We start from the raw sequence: 14,081 nt of genomic DNA, 5'->3' as shown, positions 1-14,081 counted from the left end.
GGTTAAGTTTCCTAGCCATAGACATGAGTTGTCATTTGATGAACGGGATCACATCATTAGAGAATGATGTGATGGATAAGACCCATCCATTAGCTTAGCACTATGATCGTTTAGTTTATTGCTATTACTTTCTTCATGACTCATACATGTTCCTATGTCTATGAGATTATGCAACTCCCGAATACCGGAGGAACAATTAGTGTGCTATCAAATGTCACAACGTAACTGGGTGATTATAAAGATGCTCTACAGGTGTCTCCGATGGTGTTTGTTGGGTTGGCATAGATCGAGATTAGGATTTGTCACTCCTATTGTCGGAGAGGTATCTCTGGGCCCTCTCGGTAATGCACATCACTATAAGCCTTGCAAGCAATGTGACTAATGAGTTAGTTGCGGGATGATGCATTACGGAACGAGTAAAGAGACTTGCCGATAACAAGATTGAACTAGGTATGGTGATACCGACGATCGAATCTCGGGCAAGTAACATACCGATGACAAAGGGAACAACGTATGTTGTTATGCGGTTTGACCGATAAAGATCTTCGTAGAATATGTAGGAGCCAATATGAGCATACAGGTTCCACTATTGGTTATTGACCGGAGATGTGTCTCGGTCATGTCTACATAGTTCTCGAACCCGTAGGGTCCGCACGCTTAACGTTCGATGACGATTTGTATTATGAGTTATGTGATTTGATGTACCGAAGGTTGTTCGGAGTCCCGGATGAGATCACAGACATGACGAGGAGTCTCGAAATGGTCGAGACATAAAGATTGATATATTGGACCATGTTATCCGGACACCAGAAGTGTTCCGGATAGTTTCGGGAAAAACCAGAGTGCCGGAGGGGTTACCGGAACCCCCCTGGGGAACTAATGGGCCACCATGGGCCCTATTGGAGAGAGAGGAGGGCAGCCAGGGCAGGCCGCGCCCCCCCTTGGAGTCCGAATAGGACAAGGGAAGGGGGGCGCCCCCCCCCTTTCCTACTCCCTCTCCCTCTCCTTCCTTCCCCCTCTCTCCCTCTTGGTGGAATCCTACTAGGGCCGCCCCTCCTTGGGCGCGCCCCCTAGGGCCGGCCGCCCTCCCCTCCCTCCTTTATATACGTGGGTAGGGGGGCACCCTAGAACACACAAGTTGATCTTTTAGCCGTGTGCGGTGCCCCCCTCCACAGTTACACACCTCGGTCATATCGTCGTTGTGCTTAGGGGAAGCCCTGCGCCGGTAACTTCAGCATCACCGTCGCCACGCCATCGTGCTGACGAAACTCTCCCTCAGCCTCAACTGGATCAAGAGTACGAGGGACGTCATCGAGCTGAACGTGTGCTGAACACGGAGGTGCCGTACGTTCGGTGCTAGGATCGGTCGGATCGTGAAGACGTATGACTACATCAACCGCGTTGATAAAACGCTTCCACTTTCGGTCTACGAGGGTATGTGGACACACTCTCCCCGCTCGTTGTTATGCTTCTCCTAGATAGATCTTTCGTGATCGTAGGATTTTTTTTGAAATTACTGCGTTCCCCAACAGATTTCCCCCTCCGGGAGGGAAGTTCCCCCGGCGGAATCGCTCCGCCGGAGGGCAAAAGTGCTCCTGACCAAGTTCCGCCTCGAGACGGCGGCGCTCCATCCCGAAAGTCCTCCCCTTATTTTTCTAGGTCTAAATGACCTATATACCAGAAGGTGGGTACCGGAGGTGGGCCTGGGTGAGCACAACCCACCTGGGCGCGCTAGGGCTCCCTAGCGCGCCCAGGTGGGTTGTGCCCACCTGGTGGGCCCCCTCTGGTAGTTATTTGCTCCAATATTCCTCAAATATCCCATAAAAAATCTCCGTGAAGTTTCAGCTTGTTTGGAGTTGTGCAGAATAGGTAGCGTGACGTAGCTTTTTCAGGTCGAGATTTCCAGCTACCGGAATTCTCCCTCTTGGTGTGTACCTTGCAAATTATGAGAGAAAAGGCATTAGAATTACTCCAAGAAGCATTATTATGGATAAAAACATCATAAATAACAGTAAGAAAACATGATGCAAAATGGACGTATCAGCAGCCTAGGAAAGAAGACTTCTATACCCTGATTGTAAAATCCATTCAATCCTCGCCAGTTGGAAAGCTGACATGCTCGCTCATTGGTGGTTCGTTAGTTTCGGTCATGTTAGTCCTCCCATCGTTCTCCTTTACCAGATTATGGGGTGGGTGGGTTGCGACCGTCACGTCGGACCCGACAGTCTGACCCCACCACAAATTGCACCAAACCCATCGCCCTCCTCCCGCATCACTCCACCAATTCCCGTGTCCGAGCCCTCGCCGCCGACTCCCATCTGCTGCCCTAGATGTCGCCCAGTCCGTCCCCCACCGCTGTGACTGAGGCTGCGTTGCCGTCGTCCATTGGTGTCCCGTCCTCGACTACATCGTGCAAGTCGAAGAACATCTCCCGGAGGGACCGGCGACAGAGGTAGTGGGTGAAGGAAATATGCCCTAGAGGCAATAATAAAGTTGTTATTTTATATTTCCTTATATCATGATAAATGTTTATTATCCATTCTAGAATTGTATTAACCGGAAACTTGATACATGCGTGGATACATAGACAAAGTACCGTGTCCCTAGTAAGCCTCTACTAGACTAGCTTGTTAATCAAAGATGGTTAAGTTTCCTAACCATAGACATGTCTTGTCATTTGATGAACGGGGTCACATCATTAGGAGAATGATGTGATGGACATGACCAATTCGTTAGCTTAGCATAATGATTGTCAAGTTTTATTGCTATTGCTTTCTTCATGTCATATACATATTCCTTCGACTATGAGATTATGCAACTCCCGGATACCAGAGGAATACCTTGTGTGCAATCAAACGTCACAACGTAACTGGGTGATTATAAAGATGCTCTACATGTATCTCCGAAGGTGTTTGTTGGGTTTGCATAGATCGAGATTAGGATTTGTCACTCCGAGTATCGGGGAGGTATATCTGGGCCCTCTCGGTAATACACATCATAAGAAGCCTTGCAAGCAATGTGACTAATGAGTTAGTTGCGGGATGATGTATTACGGAATGAGTAAAGAGACTTGCCGGCAACGAGATTAAAGTAGGTATGAAGATACCGACGATCGAATCTCGGGCAAGTAACATACCGATGACAAAGGGAATACCGTATGTTGTCATTACGGTACGACCGATAAAGATCTTCGTAGAATATGTAGGAGCCAATATGAGCATCCAGGTTCCACTATTGGTTATTGACCGGAGAGGTGTCTCGGTCATGTCTACATAGTTCTCGAACCCGTAGGGTCCGCACGCTTAACGTTCGATGACGATTTCTTATTATATGAGTTATGTGATTTGGTGACTGAATGTTGTTTGGAGCCCCGGATGAGATCACGGACATGACGAGGAGTCTCGAAATGGTCGAGAGGTAAAGATTGATATATAGGACGATGGTATTTGGACACCGGAAGTGTTCCAGGAAGCACCGGGTACTTATCGGGTCACCGGAAGGGGTTCCGGGCACCCCCGGCAAAAGATATGGGCCTTATGGGCCAAGAGGGGAAACACACCAGCCACAAAGGGGCTGGTGCGCCCCCCATATGGGCTGGCCAAATTGGAGAAGGAAAGGGGAAGGAGGAAAGGAAAAAGGGAATAGGATTCCCCCTTCCCCCTCTTCCCTTCCTACTCCGAATAGGAATAGGAAAGGGGGGAGGCCGAATTGGGAGGTGCCCAAGTAGGATTCCTCCTACTTGGGGCGCCCCCTTGGCTGCCTCTCCTCCCCTCCAACCTATATATATGAGGGGGGGGCACCGCTGGAACACACATCAACAGTTGTTAGCCGTGTGCGGCGCCCCCTCCACAGTTTACGCCTCCGGTCATATTCACGTAGTGCTTAGGCGAAGCCCTGCGCGGATCACTTCACCATCACTGTCACCATGCCGTCATGCTGACGAAACTCTGCCTCGACACTTTGCTGGATCAAGAGTTCGAGGGACATCATCGAGCTGAACGTGTGCAGAACTCGGAGGTGCCGTACGTTCGATGCTTGATCGGTCGGAACGAGAAGAAGTTCGACTACATCAACCGCGTTGTCAAACGCTTCTGCTTTTGGTCTACGAGGGTGCGTGGACACACTCTCCCCCTCTCGTTGCTATGCATCTCCTAGATAGATCTTGCGTGAGCGTAGGAAATTTTTGAAATTGCATGCTACGTTCCCAAACAATGGCATCAGAGCCAGGTCTATGCGTAGATGATATGCACGAGTAGAACACAAGGAGTTGTTGGCGGTGATAGTCATACTGCTTACCACCAATGTCTTATTTTGATTCGGCGGTATTGTTGGATGAAGCGGCCCGGACCAACCTCACATGACCACGTTCATGATACCGGTTCCACCGACAGACATGCAACTAGTTTTGCATAAAGGTGGCTGGCGGGTGTCTGTTTCTCCAACTTGACTGCGACCGGTCCTTGTTGAAGATTAAAATAGCAAACTTGATAAATTACCGTTGTGGTTTTGATGCGTAGGTAAGAACGGTTCTTGCTAGAAGCCCATAGCAGCCACGTAAAACTTGCAACAACAAAGTAGAGGACGTCTAACTTGTTTTTGCAGGGCATGTTGTGATGTGATATGGTCAAGACATGATGTGATATACGTTATTGTATGTGATGATCATGTTTTGTAAAAGTTATACGCAACTGGCAGGAGCCTTATGGTTGTCGCTTTATTGTATGAAATGCAAACGCCATGTAATTGCTTTACTTTATCACTATGCGTTAGCGATAGTTGTAGAAGCAATAGTTGGCGAGACGACCACGATGCTACGATGAAGATCAAGGTGTCAAGCCGGTGACGATGGAGATCATGACCGTGCTTTGGAGATGGAGATCAAAGGCACAAGATGATGATGGCCATATCATGTCACATATTTTGATTACATGTGATGTTTATCTTTTATGCATCTTATTTTTCTTAGTACGACGGTAGCATATAAGATGACCCCTTACTAAAAATTTCAAGGTATAAGTGTTCTCCCTGAGTATGCACCGTTGCGACAGTTCGTCGTGCTGAGACACCACATGATGATCGGGTGTGATAAGCTCTACGTTCACATACAACGGGTGCAAGACAATTTTGCACATGCGGAATACTCGGGTTAAACTTGACGAGCCTAGCATGTACAGACATGGCCTCGGAACACTGAAGACCGAAAGGTCGAACATGAATCATATAGTAGATATGATCAACATAGAGATGTTCACCATTGATGACTACTCCATCTCACGTGATGATCGGACATGGTTTAGTTGATTTGGATCACGTAATCATTTAGATGATTCGAGGGATGTCTATCTAAGTGGTAGTTCTTAAGTAATATGATTAATTGAACTTAATTTATCATGAACTTAGTCCTATTAGTATTTGCATATCTATGTTGTAGATCAATAGCTCGCATATAGCTCCCCTATTTTATTTTTGATATGTTCCTAGAGAAAACTAAGTTGAAATATGATAGTAGCAATGATGTGGACTGGGTCCGTGATCTGAGGATTATCCTCATTGCTGCACAGAAGAATTATGTCCTTGATGCACCGCTAGGTGACAGACCTGTTGCAGGAGCTGATGCAGACGTTATGAACGTTTGACAAGCTCGGTATGATGACTACTTGATAGTTTAGTGCGCCATGCTTTACAGCTTAGAACCGGGACTAAAACGTTTTGAACGCCACAGAGCATGCATATGAGATGTTCCAAGAGTTGAAATTGGTATTTCAGACTCATGCCCGTGTTGAGAGGTATGAGACCTCTGACAAGTACTTTGCCTACAAGATGGAGGAGAATAGCTCAGCCAGTGAGCATGTGCTCAGAATGCCTGGGTACTACAGTCGCTTGAATCAAGTGGGAGTTAATCTTCCAGATAAAATAGTGATTGACAGATCTAGTCACTATCACCAAGCTACTAGAACTTCGTGATGAACTATAATATGCAAGGGATAACGAAAATGATTCCCGAGCTCTTCGCGATGAAATCGATGAAGGTAGAAATCAAGAAAGAACAGTGTTGATGGTTAACAAGACCACTAGTTTCAAGAAAAAGGGCAAAGGGAAAGAAAGGAAACTTCAAGAAGAATGGCAAGCAAGTTGTCACTCCCAGGAAGAAGCCCAAAGCTGGACCAAAGCCTGAAACTGAGTGCTTCTACTGCAAAGGGACTGGTCACTGGAAGCGGAACTGCCCCAAGTATTTGGCGGATAAGAAGGATGGTAAAGTGAACAAAGTATATTTGATATACATGTTATTAATATGTACTTTACTAGTGTTCATAGTAGCCACAGGGTATTTGATACCGGTTCAGTTGCTAAGATTAGTAACTCGAAACAGGAGTTACAAAAATGAACAGAGACTAGTTGAGGGCAAGGTAACGATGTGTGTTGGAAGTGATTCCAAGGTTGATAAGATCATCATCGCATACTCCCTCTACCTTCGGGATTAGTGTTGAACCTAAATAAATGTTATTTGGTGTTTGCGTTGAGCATGAATATGATTGGATCATGTTTATTGCAATACGGTTATTCATTTAAGTCAGAGAATAATTATTGTTCTGTTTACATGAATAAAACCTTCAATGGTCATACACCCAATGCGAATGGTTTGTTGAATCTAGATCGTGGTTATACACATATTCATAATATTGATGCCAAAAGATGCAAAGTTGATAATGATAGTGCAACATATTTGTGGCACTGCCGTTTAGGTCATATTGGTGTAAAGCGCATGAAGAAACTCCATGTAGATGGGCTTTTGGAATCACTTGATTATGAATCATTTGATACTTGCGAACCATGCCTCATGATGACTAAAACTCCATTCTCCGGAACAATGGAGCGAGCTAAAGCCCCGGTGGGTATCGTTATTTTCTGACCTTCACAGATGATTTGAGCAGATATGGGTATATCTACTTAATGAAACACAAGTATGAAACATTTGAAAAGTTCAAAGAATTTCAGAGTGAAGTGGAGAATCATCGTAACAAGAAAATAAAGTTTCTACGATCTGATCGCGGAGGCAAATATTTGAGTTACGAGTTTGGCCTTCATTTAAAACAATGTGGAATAGTTTCACAACTCACGCCACCTGGAACACGATAGTGTAATGATGTGTCCGAACGTCGTAACCGTACTCTATTGGATATGGTGCGTTATATGATGTCTCTTACCGATTTGCCTTTATCATTTTGGGGTTATGCATTAGAGACAACTGCATTCACGTCAAATAGGGCACCATCTAAATCCGTTGACACGACACCGTATGAACTGTGGTTTGGCAAGAAACCTAAGCTGTCGTTTCTTAAAGTTTGGGGTTGCGATGCTTATGTAAAAAAACTTCAGCCTGATAAGCTCGAACCCAAATCGGAGAAGTGCGTCTTCATAGGATACCCAAAAGAAACTATTGGGTACACCTTCTATCACAGATCCAAAGGCAAGATATTTGTTGCTAAGAATGGATCCTTTCTAGAGAAGGAGTTTCTCTCGAAAGAAGTGAGTGGGAGGAAAGTAGAACTTGATAAGGTAATTGTACCTTCTCTTGAATTGAATAGTAGCTCATCACAGAAAACCGTTCCCATGATGCCTACACCAACTAGAGAGGAAGCTAATGATAATGATCACGAAACTTCAGATCAAGTTACTACCGAACCTCGTAGGTCAACTAGAGCACGTTCCGCACCAGAGTGGTACGGTAATCCTGTTCTGGAAGTCATGTTACTAGACCATGACGAACCAACGAACTATGAGGAAGCGACGATGAGCCCAGATTCCGATAAATGGCTTGAGGCCATGAAATCTGAGATAGGATCCATGTATGAGAACAAAGTGTGGACTTGCCCGATGATTGGCAAGCCATTGAGAATAAATGGATCTTCAAGAGGAAGACGGGCGCTGATGGTAGTGTTACTATCTACAAAGCTCGACTTGTCGCAAAAGTTTTTCGACAAGTTCAAGGTGTTGACTACGATGAGATTTTCTCACTCGTAGCGATGCTTAAGTCTGTCTGAATCATGTTACCAATTGCGACATTTTAGAAATCTGGCAAATAGATGTCAAAACTGCATTCCTCAATGGATTTCTTAAAGAAAAGTTGTATATGATGCAACTAGAAGGTTTTGTCGATCCTAAAGGTGCTAACAAAGTATGCAAACTCTAGCGATCCATCTATGGACTGGTGCAAGCATCTCGGAGTTGGAATATACGCTTTGATAAGGTGATCAAAGCATATGGTTTTATACAGAGTTATGGTGAAGCCTGTATTTACAAGAAAGTGACTGGGAGCTCTATAGCATTTCTGTTATTATATGTGGATGGCATATTGCTGATTAGAAATGATATATAATTTCTGGATAGCATAAAAGGATACTTGAATAAGAATTTTTCAATGAAAGACCACGGTGAAGCTACTTATATGTTGGGAATCAAGATCTATAGGGATAGATCAAGACGCTTAATAGGACTTTCACAAAGCACATACCCTGACAAAGATCTTGAAGAAGTTCAAAATGGATCGGTCAAAGAAAGGGTTCTTGCCTGTGTTGCAAGGTGTGAAGTTGAGTAAGACTCAAAGCCCGACCACGCCAGAAGATAGAGAGAGAATGAAAGTCATTCCCTATGCCTTAGCCATAGGTTCTGTAAAGTATGCCATGCTGTGTACCAGACCTATTGTATACCTTACCATGAGTTTGGCAAGGGGGTACAATAGTGATCCCGGATTAGATCACTGGACAGCTGTCAAAATTATCCTTACCATGAGGACTAATGAAATATTTCTCGGTTATGGAGGTGATAAAGAGTTCGTCGTAAAGAGTTACGTCGATGCAAGCTTTGACACTGATCTAGATGACTCTAAGTCTCAATCTAGATACGTATTGAACGTGGGAGCAATTAGCTAGAGTAGCTCCATACAGAGCATTGTAGACATAGAAATTTGCAAAATACATACGGATCTAAATGTGGCAGACCCGTTGACTAAACTTCTCTCACAAGCAAAACATGATCACACCTTAGTACTGTTTGGGTGTTAATCACATGGCGATGTGAACTAGATTATTGACTCTAGTAAACCCTTTGGGTATTGGTCACATGGCAATGTGAACTATAGGGTGCTAATCACATGACGATGTGAACTATTGGTGTTAAATCACATGGCGATGTAAACTGCATTATTGACTCTAGTGCAAGTGGGAGACTGAAAGAAATATGCCCTAGAGGCGATAATGAAGTTGTTATTTTATATTTCCTTATATCATGATAAATGTTTATTATCCATGCTAGAATTGTATTAACCGAAAAATTGATACATGTGTGGATACATAGACAAAACACCGTGTCCCTAGTAGGCCTCTACTAGACTAGCTCGTTAATCAAAGATGGTTAAGTTTCCTAACCATAGACATGTGTTGTCATTTGATGAATGGGGTCACATCATTAGGAGAATGATGTGATGGACATGACCCATTCGTTAGCTTAGCATAATGATCGTTAAGTTTTATTGCTATTGCTTTCTTCATGTCATATACATATTCCTTCGACTATGAGATTATGCAACTGCCGGATACCGGAGGAATACCTTGTGTGCTATCAAACGCCACAACGTAACTGGGTGATTATAAAGATGCTCTATAGGTATCTCCGAAGGTGTTTGTTGGGTTGGCATAGATCGAGATTAGGATTTGTCACTCCGAGTATCGGGGAGGTATCTCTGGGCCCTCTCGGTAATACACATCATAAGAAGCCTTGCAAGCAATGTGACTAATGATTTAGTTGCGGGATGATGTATTACGGAACGAGTAAAGAGACTTGCCGGTAATGAGATTAAAATAGGTATGAAGATACCGACGACCGAATCTCGGGCAAGTAACATACCGATGACAAAGGGAATAACGTATATTGTCTTTACGATACGACCGATAAAGATCTTCGTAGAATATGTAGGAGACAATATGAGCATCCAGGTTCCGCTATTGCTATCGACCGGAGAGGTGCCTCGGTCATGTCTACATTGTTCTCGAACCCGTAGGGTCCGCATGTTTAACGTTCGATGACGATTTCTTATTATATGAGTTATGTGATTTGGTGACCGAATATTGTTCGGAGTCCTGGATGAGATCACGGACATGATGAGGAGTCTCTAAATGGTCGAGAGGTAAAGATTGATATATAGGACGATGGTATGCCATGATTAATGTTTTGCATAAACCGTTACTTCATTTTGGACACGATCAATGCTTTGAAACCATGATAATTTTAGTAGTTTATCATGTCGGGGCATGATCAATGATAAGAATTGACTCAAATGGACTACGAGTTGGGGGATCCAACTTGCCCTTCATTTGAAGTTGGGGCAACATCAAATCACAATCCGAGCAAGAGAAAGAAGCCAAAGACGTCAAAGGCAAGAGGTCTGGCGTTCTCAAGTTTTGAGGATATTTTATTAGTTAAATCTTGGTTGGCCACAACAATGGATCCCATGCGGCACATAGAAAAAGGGGAATAAGTATTGGGAGAAGATTTGGAAGCACTATCATGAACAAAAGTAATATGTGGAGCCACATCCTATCGTCACCAGCCACAATGTGTCATCTCTCCAACATCAAAGGGGAATCATTCAAGGGAAGTGAACAAGTATGTCGGCTACTATTCATAAGTGCTTGGCTGCCCTCAAAGTGGGATGGGAGTGGCAACTCACGTAAGCTAAATTACTTCAACTTGTCATCATTTTGCATATGCTTGTTTTTTGTTGCATTCTCATTGTCATACAAATTTTGTTTGCTAGATAGTGGTGGCGACCACTATGTATCAAGAAACGGAGAAGAAGTCATTTGGTTTTAGCCATTGTTGGGTGATATTTAATGGCAAACCAAAGTGGGCACAACTTGTGGCCGATCCCAAGGCAGGCAAGACGAGGAATGATGGCTCAAGCTCCCACCAGTTAATTGGGTTAGACGAAGAAGAGGAAGATGTTATAGGGGAGAATGGAAGAGCAACCGTGCCAAAGGATAACCAACAAGTGATGGGAAACAAGTGGGAGAAGGCGAGGGCCTCCCGTGATGCCGTGGCTACAAAAGTGTCCTCCATATGGATGGGCATTTTTTACTGTTAGGGAGAACAAGAAAGAGGAGAGGTACAAGCTCATATTGGATGTGCAAAAGGAGAGGATGGATCGGGACCAGGAGAGGGCGAACAAAATGCTGCAAATTGAGAGGGAGAATATCGAGTTAGAGAAGAAAGAAGCGACGATCAAATGGGAGCTCAAGAAGACCAATACATTTGGAGAGATTGAGCTTGAGAAGGAGGGATTACAAAGACGCGGAGGATGCCAAGATAATGTCGACAGACGAAAGCCTCTTGAACGAGCATGCAAAGAATTGTCTTGTGAGGATAAAGAAGAAGATCAACGAACATAGAGAGTACGAGGCAGCGAGGGCGGCTATGGCAACAGCAGAAGAGGAGGCAAGGATGGTCGCGGAGCAAACAACATGGATGGCCTCCGGCGAATGATCCAGCCAGCGAGTGATCCGTCACGCTCGGACTTTGATTTCATTTTGGCATGTCCATGTTGAGCTATGATTTGTTTTGCTTTCTCGTATTTTTTCGGACCGTTGAATCATGATGAATTTGTGTTGTAGGACCGACGTGCATGACTCGCATGAATTTGAGAATCCACATATGAGATGTATGACTATACTACAGACGAGGGGCCATCAGACGCTGTCTGTAGACGCGCCCGGACGTGTGGATTTACCGAGTCCGGGTGTAGATGCGCATTGCTTTCCGCCACGTGCAAATCGTTAGGGTGTCGGCGTACTCTCGTGCTCGTAGCCGTCAGAAGGTAAAGAAAGACACGACAGCACCACGTTTGGCGTGTCTGTGTCCTCCAGCCCCACTGGCACGTGCAAGTGCACGGTCGCTGCCGCATCGACATCACTGCCTCACCGGTAACAGCGAGGCAAACTTCATTGCCGGCCCGCAGTGCCTATACAAGTTGGCCCGTGTGAGTGTGATCGAGCACTCGGTCGCCTTCTCTCGTCTCCGCGCAGCTTCCACTCGATTACCACTTGCAAGTGCAAACATAGCGCACGCTAGCTAGGTACGAGCGGTAAGGCATGGCCAGCCACTTCGTCCTCAGCACCGGCGCCAAGATCCCGTCGGTCGGGCTCGGCACCTGGCAGTCCGAGCCCGGCGTCGTCGGCGACGCCGTCTACGCCGCCGTCAAGGTGCGTGCGTACGTCGTCGCTGCAAACCAATTGACAACGAACTCGAATCATGTCGAAAATGCGTGTGGATTTGGCATCCGCTGGTGCCTCGCGATGTCTGAATCTTTAGTGTGTGCGTGATTATGCAGGCTGGGTATCGGCACATCGACTGTGCTCAAGTCTACGGCAACGAGAAAGAGGTAATCAGATCGTCCCTCTCTCATATTAACGATGGTTGCATCAAAAGGCAGGACACTACACAACCTCTACGCCTCTGCAGATCGGATTCGCCCTCAAGAAGGTGTTCGACGAGGGCATAACCAGCCGGCAAGATCTGTTCATCACCTCCAAGCTATGGTGAGCCTTGCAGTGTTTGTTTTCCCATTCTTCCATCTGAACATTGTCCACTCACACACTGCAAGTGCATATTTTGAGAAGTTTACGAGAAAATTCCAATCTGAACTTCCTATAGGTGCACTAACCACGCGCCGGAGGACGTCCCGGTGGCGCTGGACGGCACGCTCCAGGACCTGCAGACGGACTACGTGGATCTCTACCTCGTGAGCCCGCGCGCCATCTGACCGACTGCATTGCTGCCGTTTCTTCCACCCGGTATCTTTGATTCTTGAGATGCATTCTTCGTTCGTCAGGTACACTGGCCGATCCGGATGAAGAAGGGCGCCGGCTTCAGCCCGGAGAACGTCATCCCGGCCGACATACCGGCGACGTGGGCAGCGATGGAGGGCCTCTACGACTCCGGCAAGGCCCGCGCCATCGGCGTCAGCAACTTCTCGTGCAAGAAGCTGGAGGAGCTGCTCGCCGCCGCGCGCGTGCCGCCTGCGGCCAACCAGGTGGAGTGCCACCCCGTCTGGCAGCAGGCCAAGCTCCGGGACCTCTGCGCGTCCAAAGGGATACACTTCTCCGTACGTTCATGTCTCTCTTATAGAAGGATGCCATTGTTACTGTAGCTTTCCCAGTGTGTTCAACAGTTTATGCGTATGCAGGCCTACTCGCCGCTGGGCTCGCCGGGGACGTTCAAAGCGTTCAGCGTGCTGGAGCACCCGGTGGTGGTGTCGGCGGCGGAGAAGCTGGGGAAGACGCCGGCGCAGGTGGCGCTGCGGTGGGGGATCCAGGCGGGGCACAGCGTGCTCCCCAAGAGCACCCACGAGGAGAGGATCAGGGCCAACTTCGACGTCTTCGACTGGTCCATTCCGAGCGACCTGTTCGCCAGCTTCTCTGAAATCGAACAAACGAGGCTGATCCGCGGGAAATTCTGGACTCACCCGGAAGGCGTGTTCAAGTCCGAAGAAGAGATCTGGGATGGTGAAATATAGTCTGAAGTCTGAACAGTTGCTGCTCCTAACGCGGAGGCTGCCATGGCATGATGGCAACGGAATAACGTGGTAGTGATAATCAGCAGTCGAATGAGCTCGAGCTTGGCTGCTGTTGGTGTGTAATTTGCATGAGTGATTTGAGTCCAGAATCGTCCCTGGAAGTTGCAAAGAAAAATAGATTTGTCGTCCTCCGTCATTTATGTTTTGATCCATTAGTCAATCCAAGGTCATTGTGAAAAAAAAGCAGATATGACAGTCCAGTGATGACATGTTGACACAACGCGTTGCAAGTTCTGTGTAACGTTTGCAGATAGGGGGAAATCCAAATTTAAGTCAGAACTCTGTTACAGAGACAGAAACCGGATTAAACCAGCACTCAGGGTCAGTTTGGTTGGAACCCTGGCTATCTTGTGCCTGGCCAAAACCTTGCCTGGAACCTGCCTGGCATGCGTTTGGTTTGTGTCCTGAACGATTGAACAAGTGTCTAGCCGGTGCAAGCCTGGATTCATAATTA

General features: G+C 46.2%; 1 protein-coding gene across 1 annotated transcript; it reads left to right on the top strand.

The window, feature by feature from the left end:
* Positions 1–11,987: 11,987 nt before the first annotated feature.
* On the top strand, positions 11,988–13,906 carry LOC109751157 (aldo-keto reductase family 4 member C10). The gene is made up of 6 exons (XM_020310052.4): positions 11,988–12,254; positions 12,383–12,433; positions 12,514–12,590; positions 12,706–12,793; positions 12,884–13,156; positions 13,238–13,906. Exons 1-6 carry the CDS (start codon positions 12,144–12,146, stop codon positions 13,565–13,567), a joined length of 930 nt encoding a protein of 309 aa, XP_020165641.1. The 5' UTR covers positions 11,988–12,143; the 3' UTR covers positions 13,568–13,906.
* The last annotated feature ends 175 nt before the right edge of the window (positions 13,907–14,081 follow it).

This window comes from Aegilops tauschii, chromosome 1, assembly GCF_002575655.3.
Source record: "Aegilops tauschii subsp. strangulata cultivar AL8/78 chromosome 1, Aet v6.0, whole genome shotgun sequence".
NCBI classification, from domain to species: Eukaryota; Viridiplantae; Streptophyta; class Magnoliopsida; order Poales; family Poaceae; genus Aegilops; species Aegilops tauschii.
Note: the sequence above shows the minus strand (reverse complement) of the source record. Positions and strands in the feature narration are given on the sequence as shown.

Coding starts and splice junctions, on each gene's coding strand:
- LOC109751157 (XM_020310052.4), top strand. CDS start 12,144: ATGGCCAGCCACTTCGTCCTCAGCACCGGCGCCAAGATCCCGTCGGTC. Junction 12,255..12,382: donor CCGTCTACGCCGCCGTCAAG/GTGCGTGCGTAC, acceptor GTGATTATGCAG/GCTGGGTATCGGCACATCGA. Junction 12,591..12,705: donor TTCATCACCTCCAAGCTATG/GTGAGCCTTGCA, acceptor AACTTCCTATAG/GTGCACTAACCACGCGCCGG.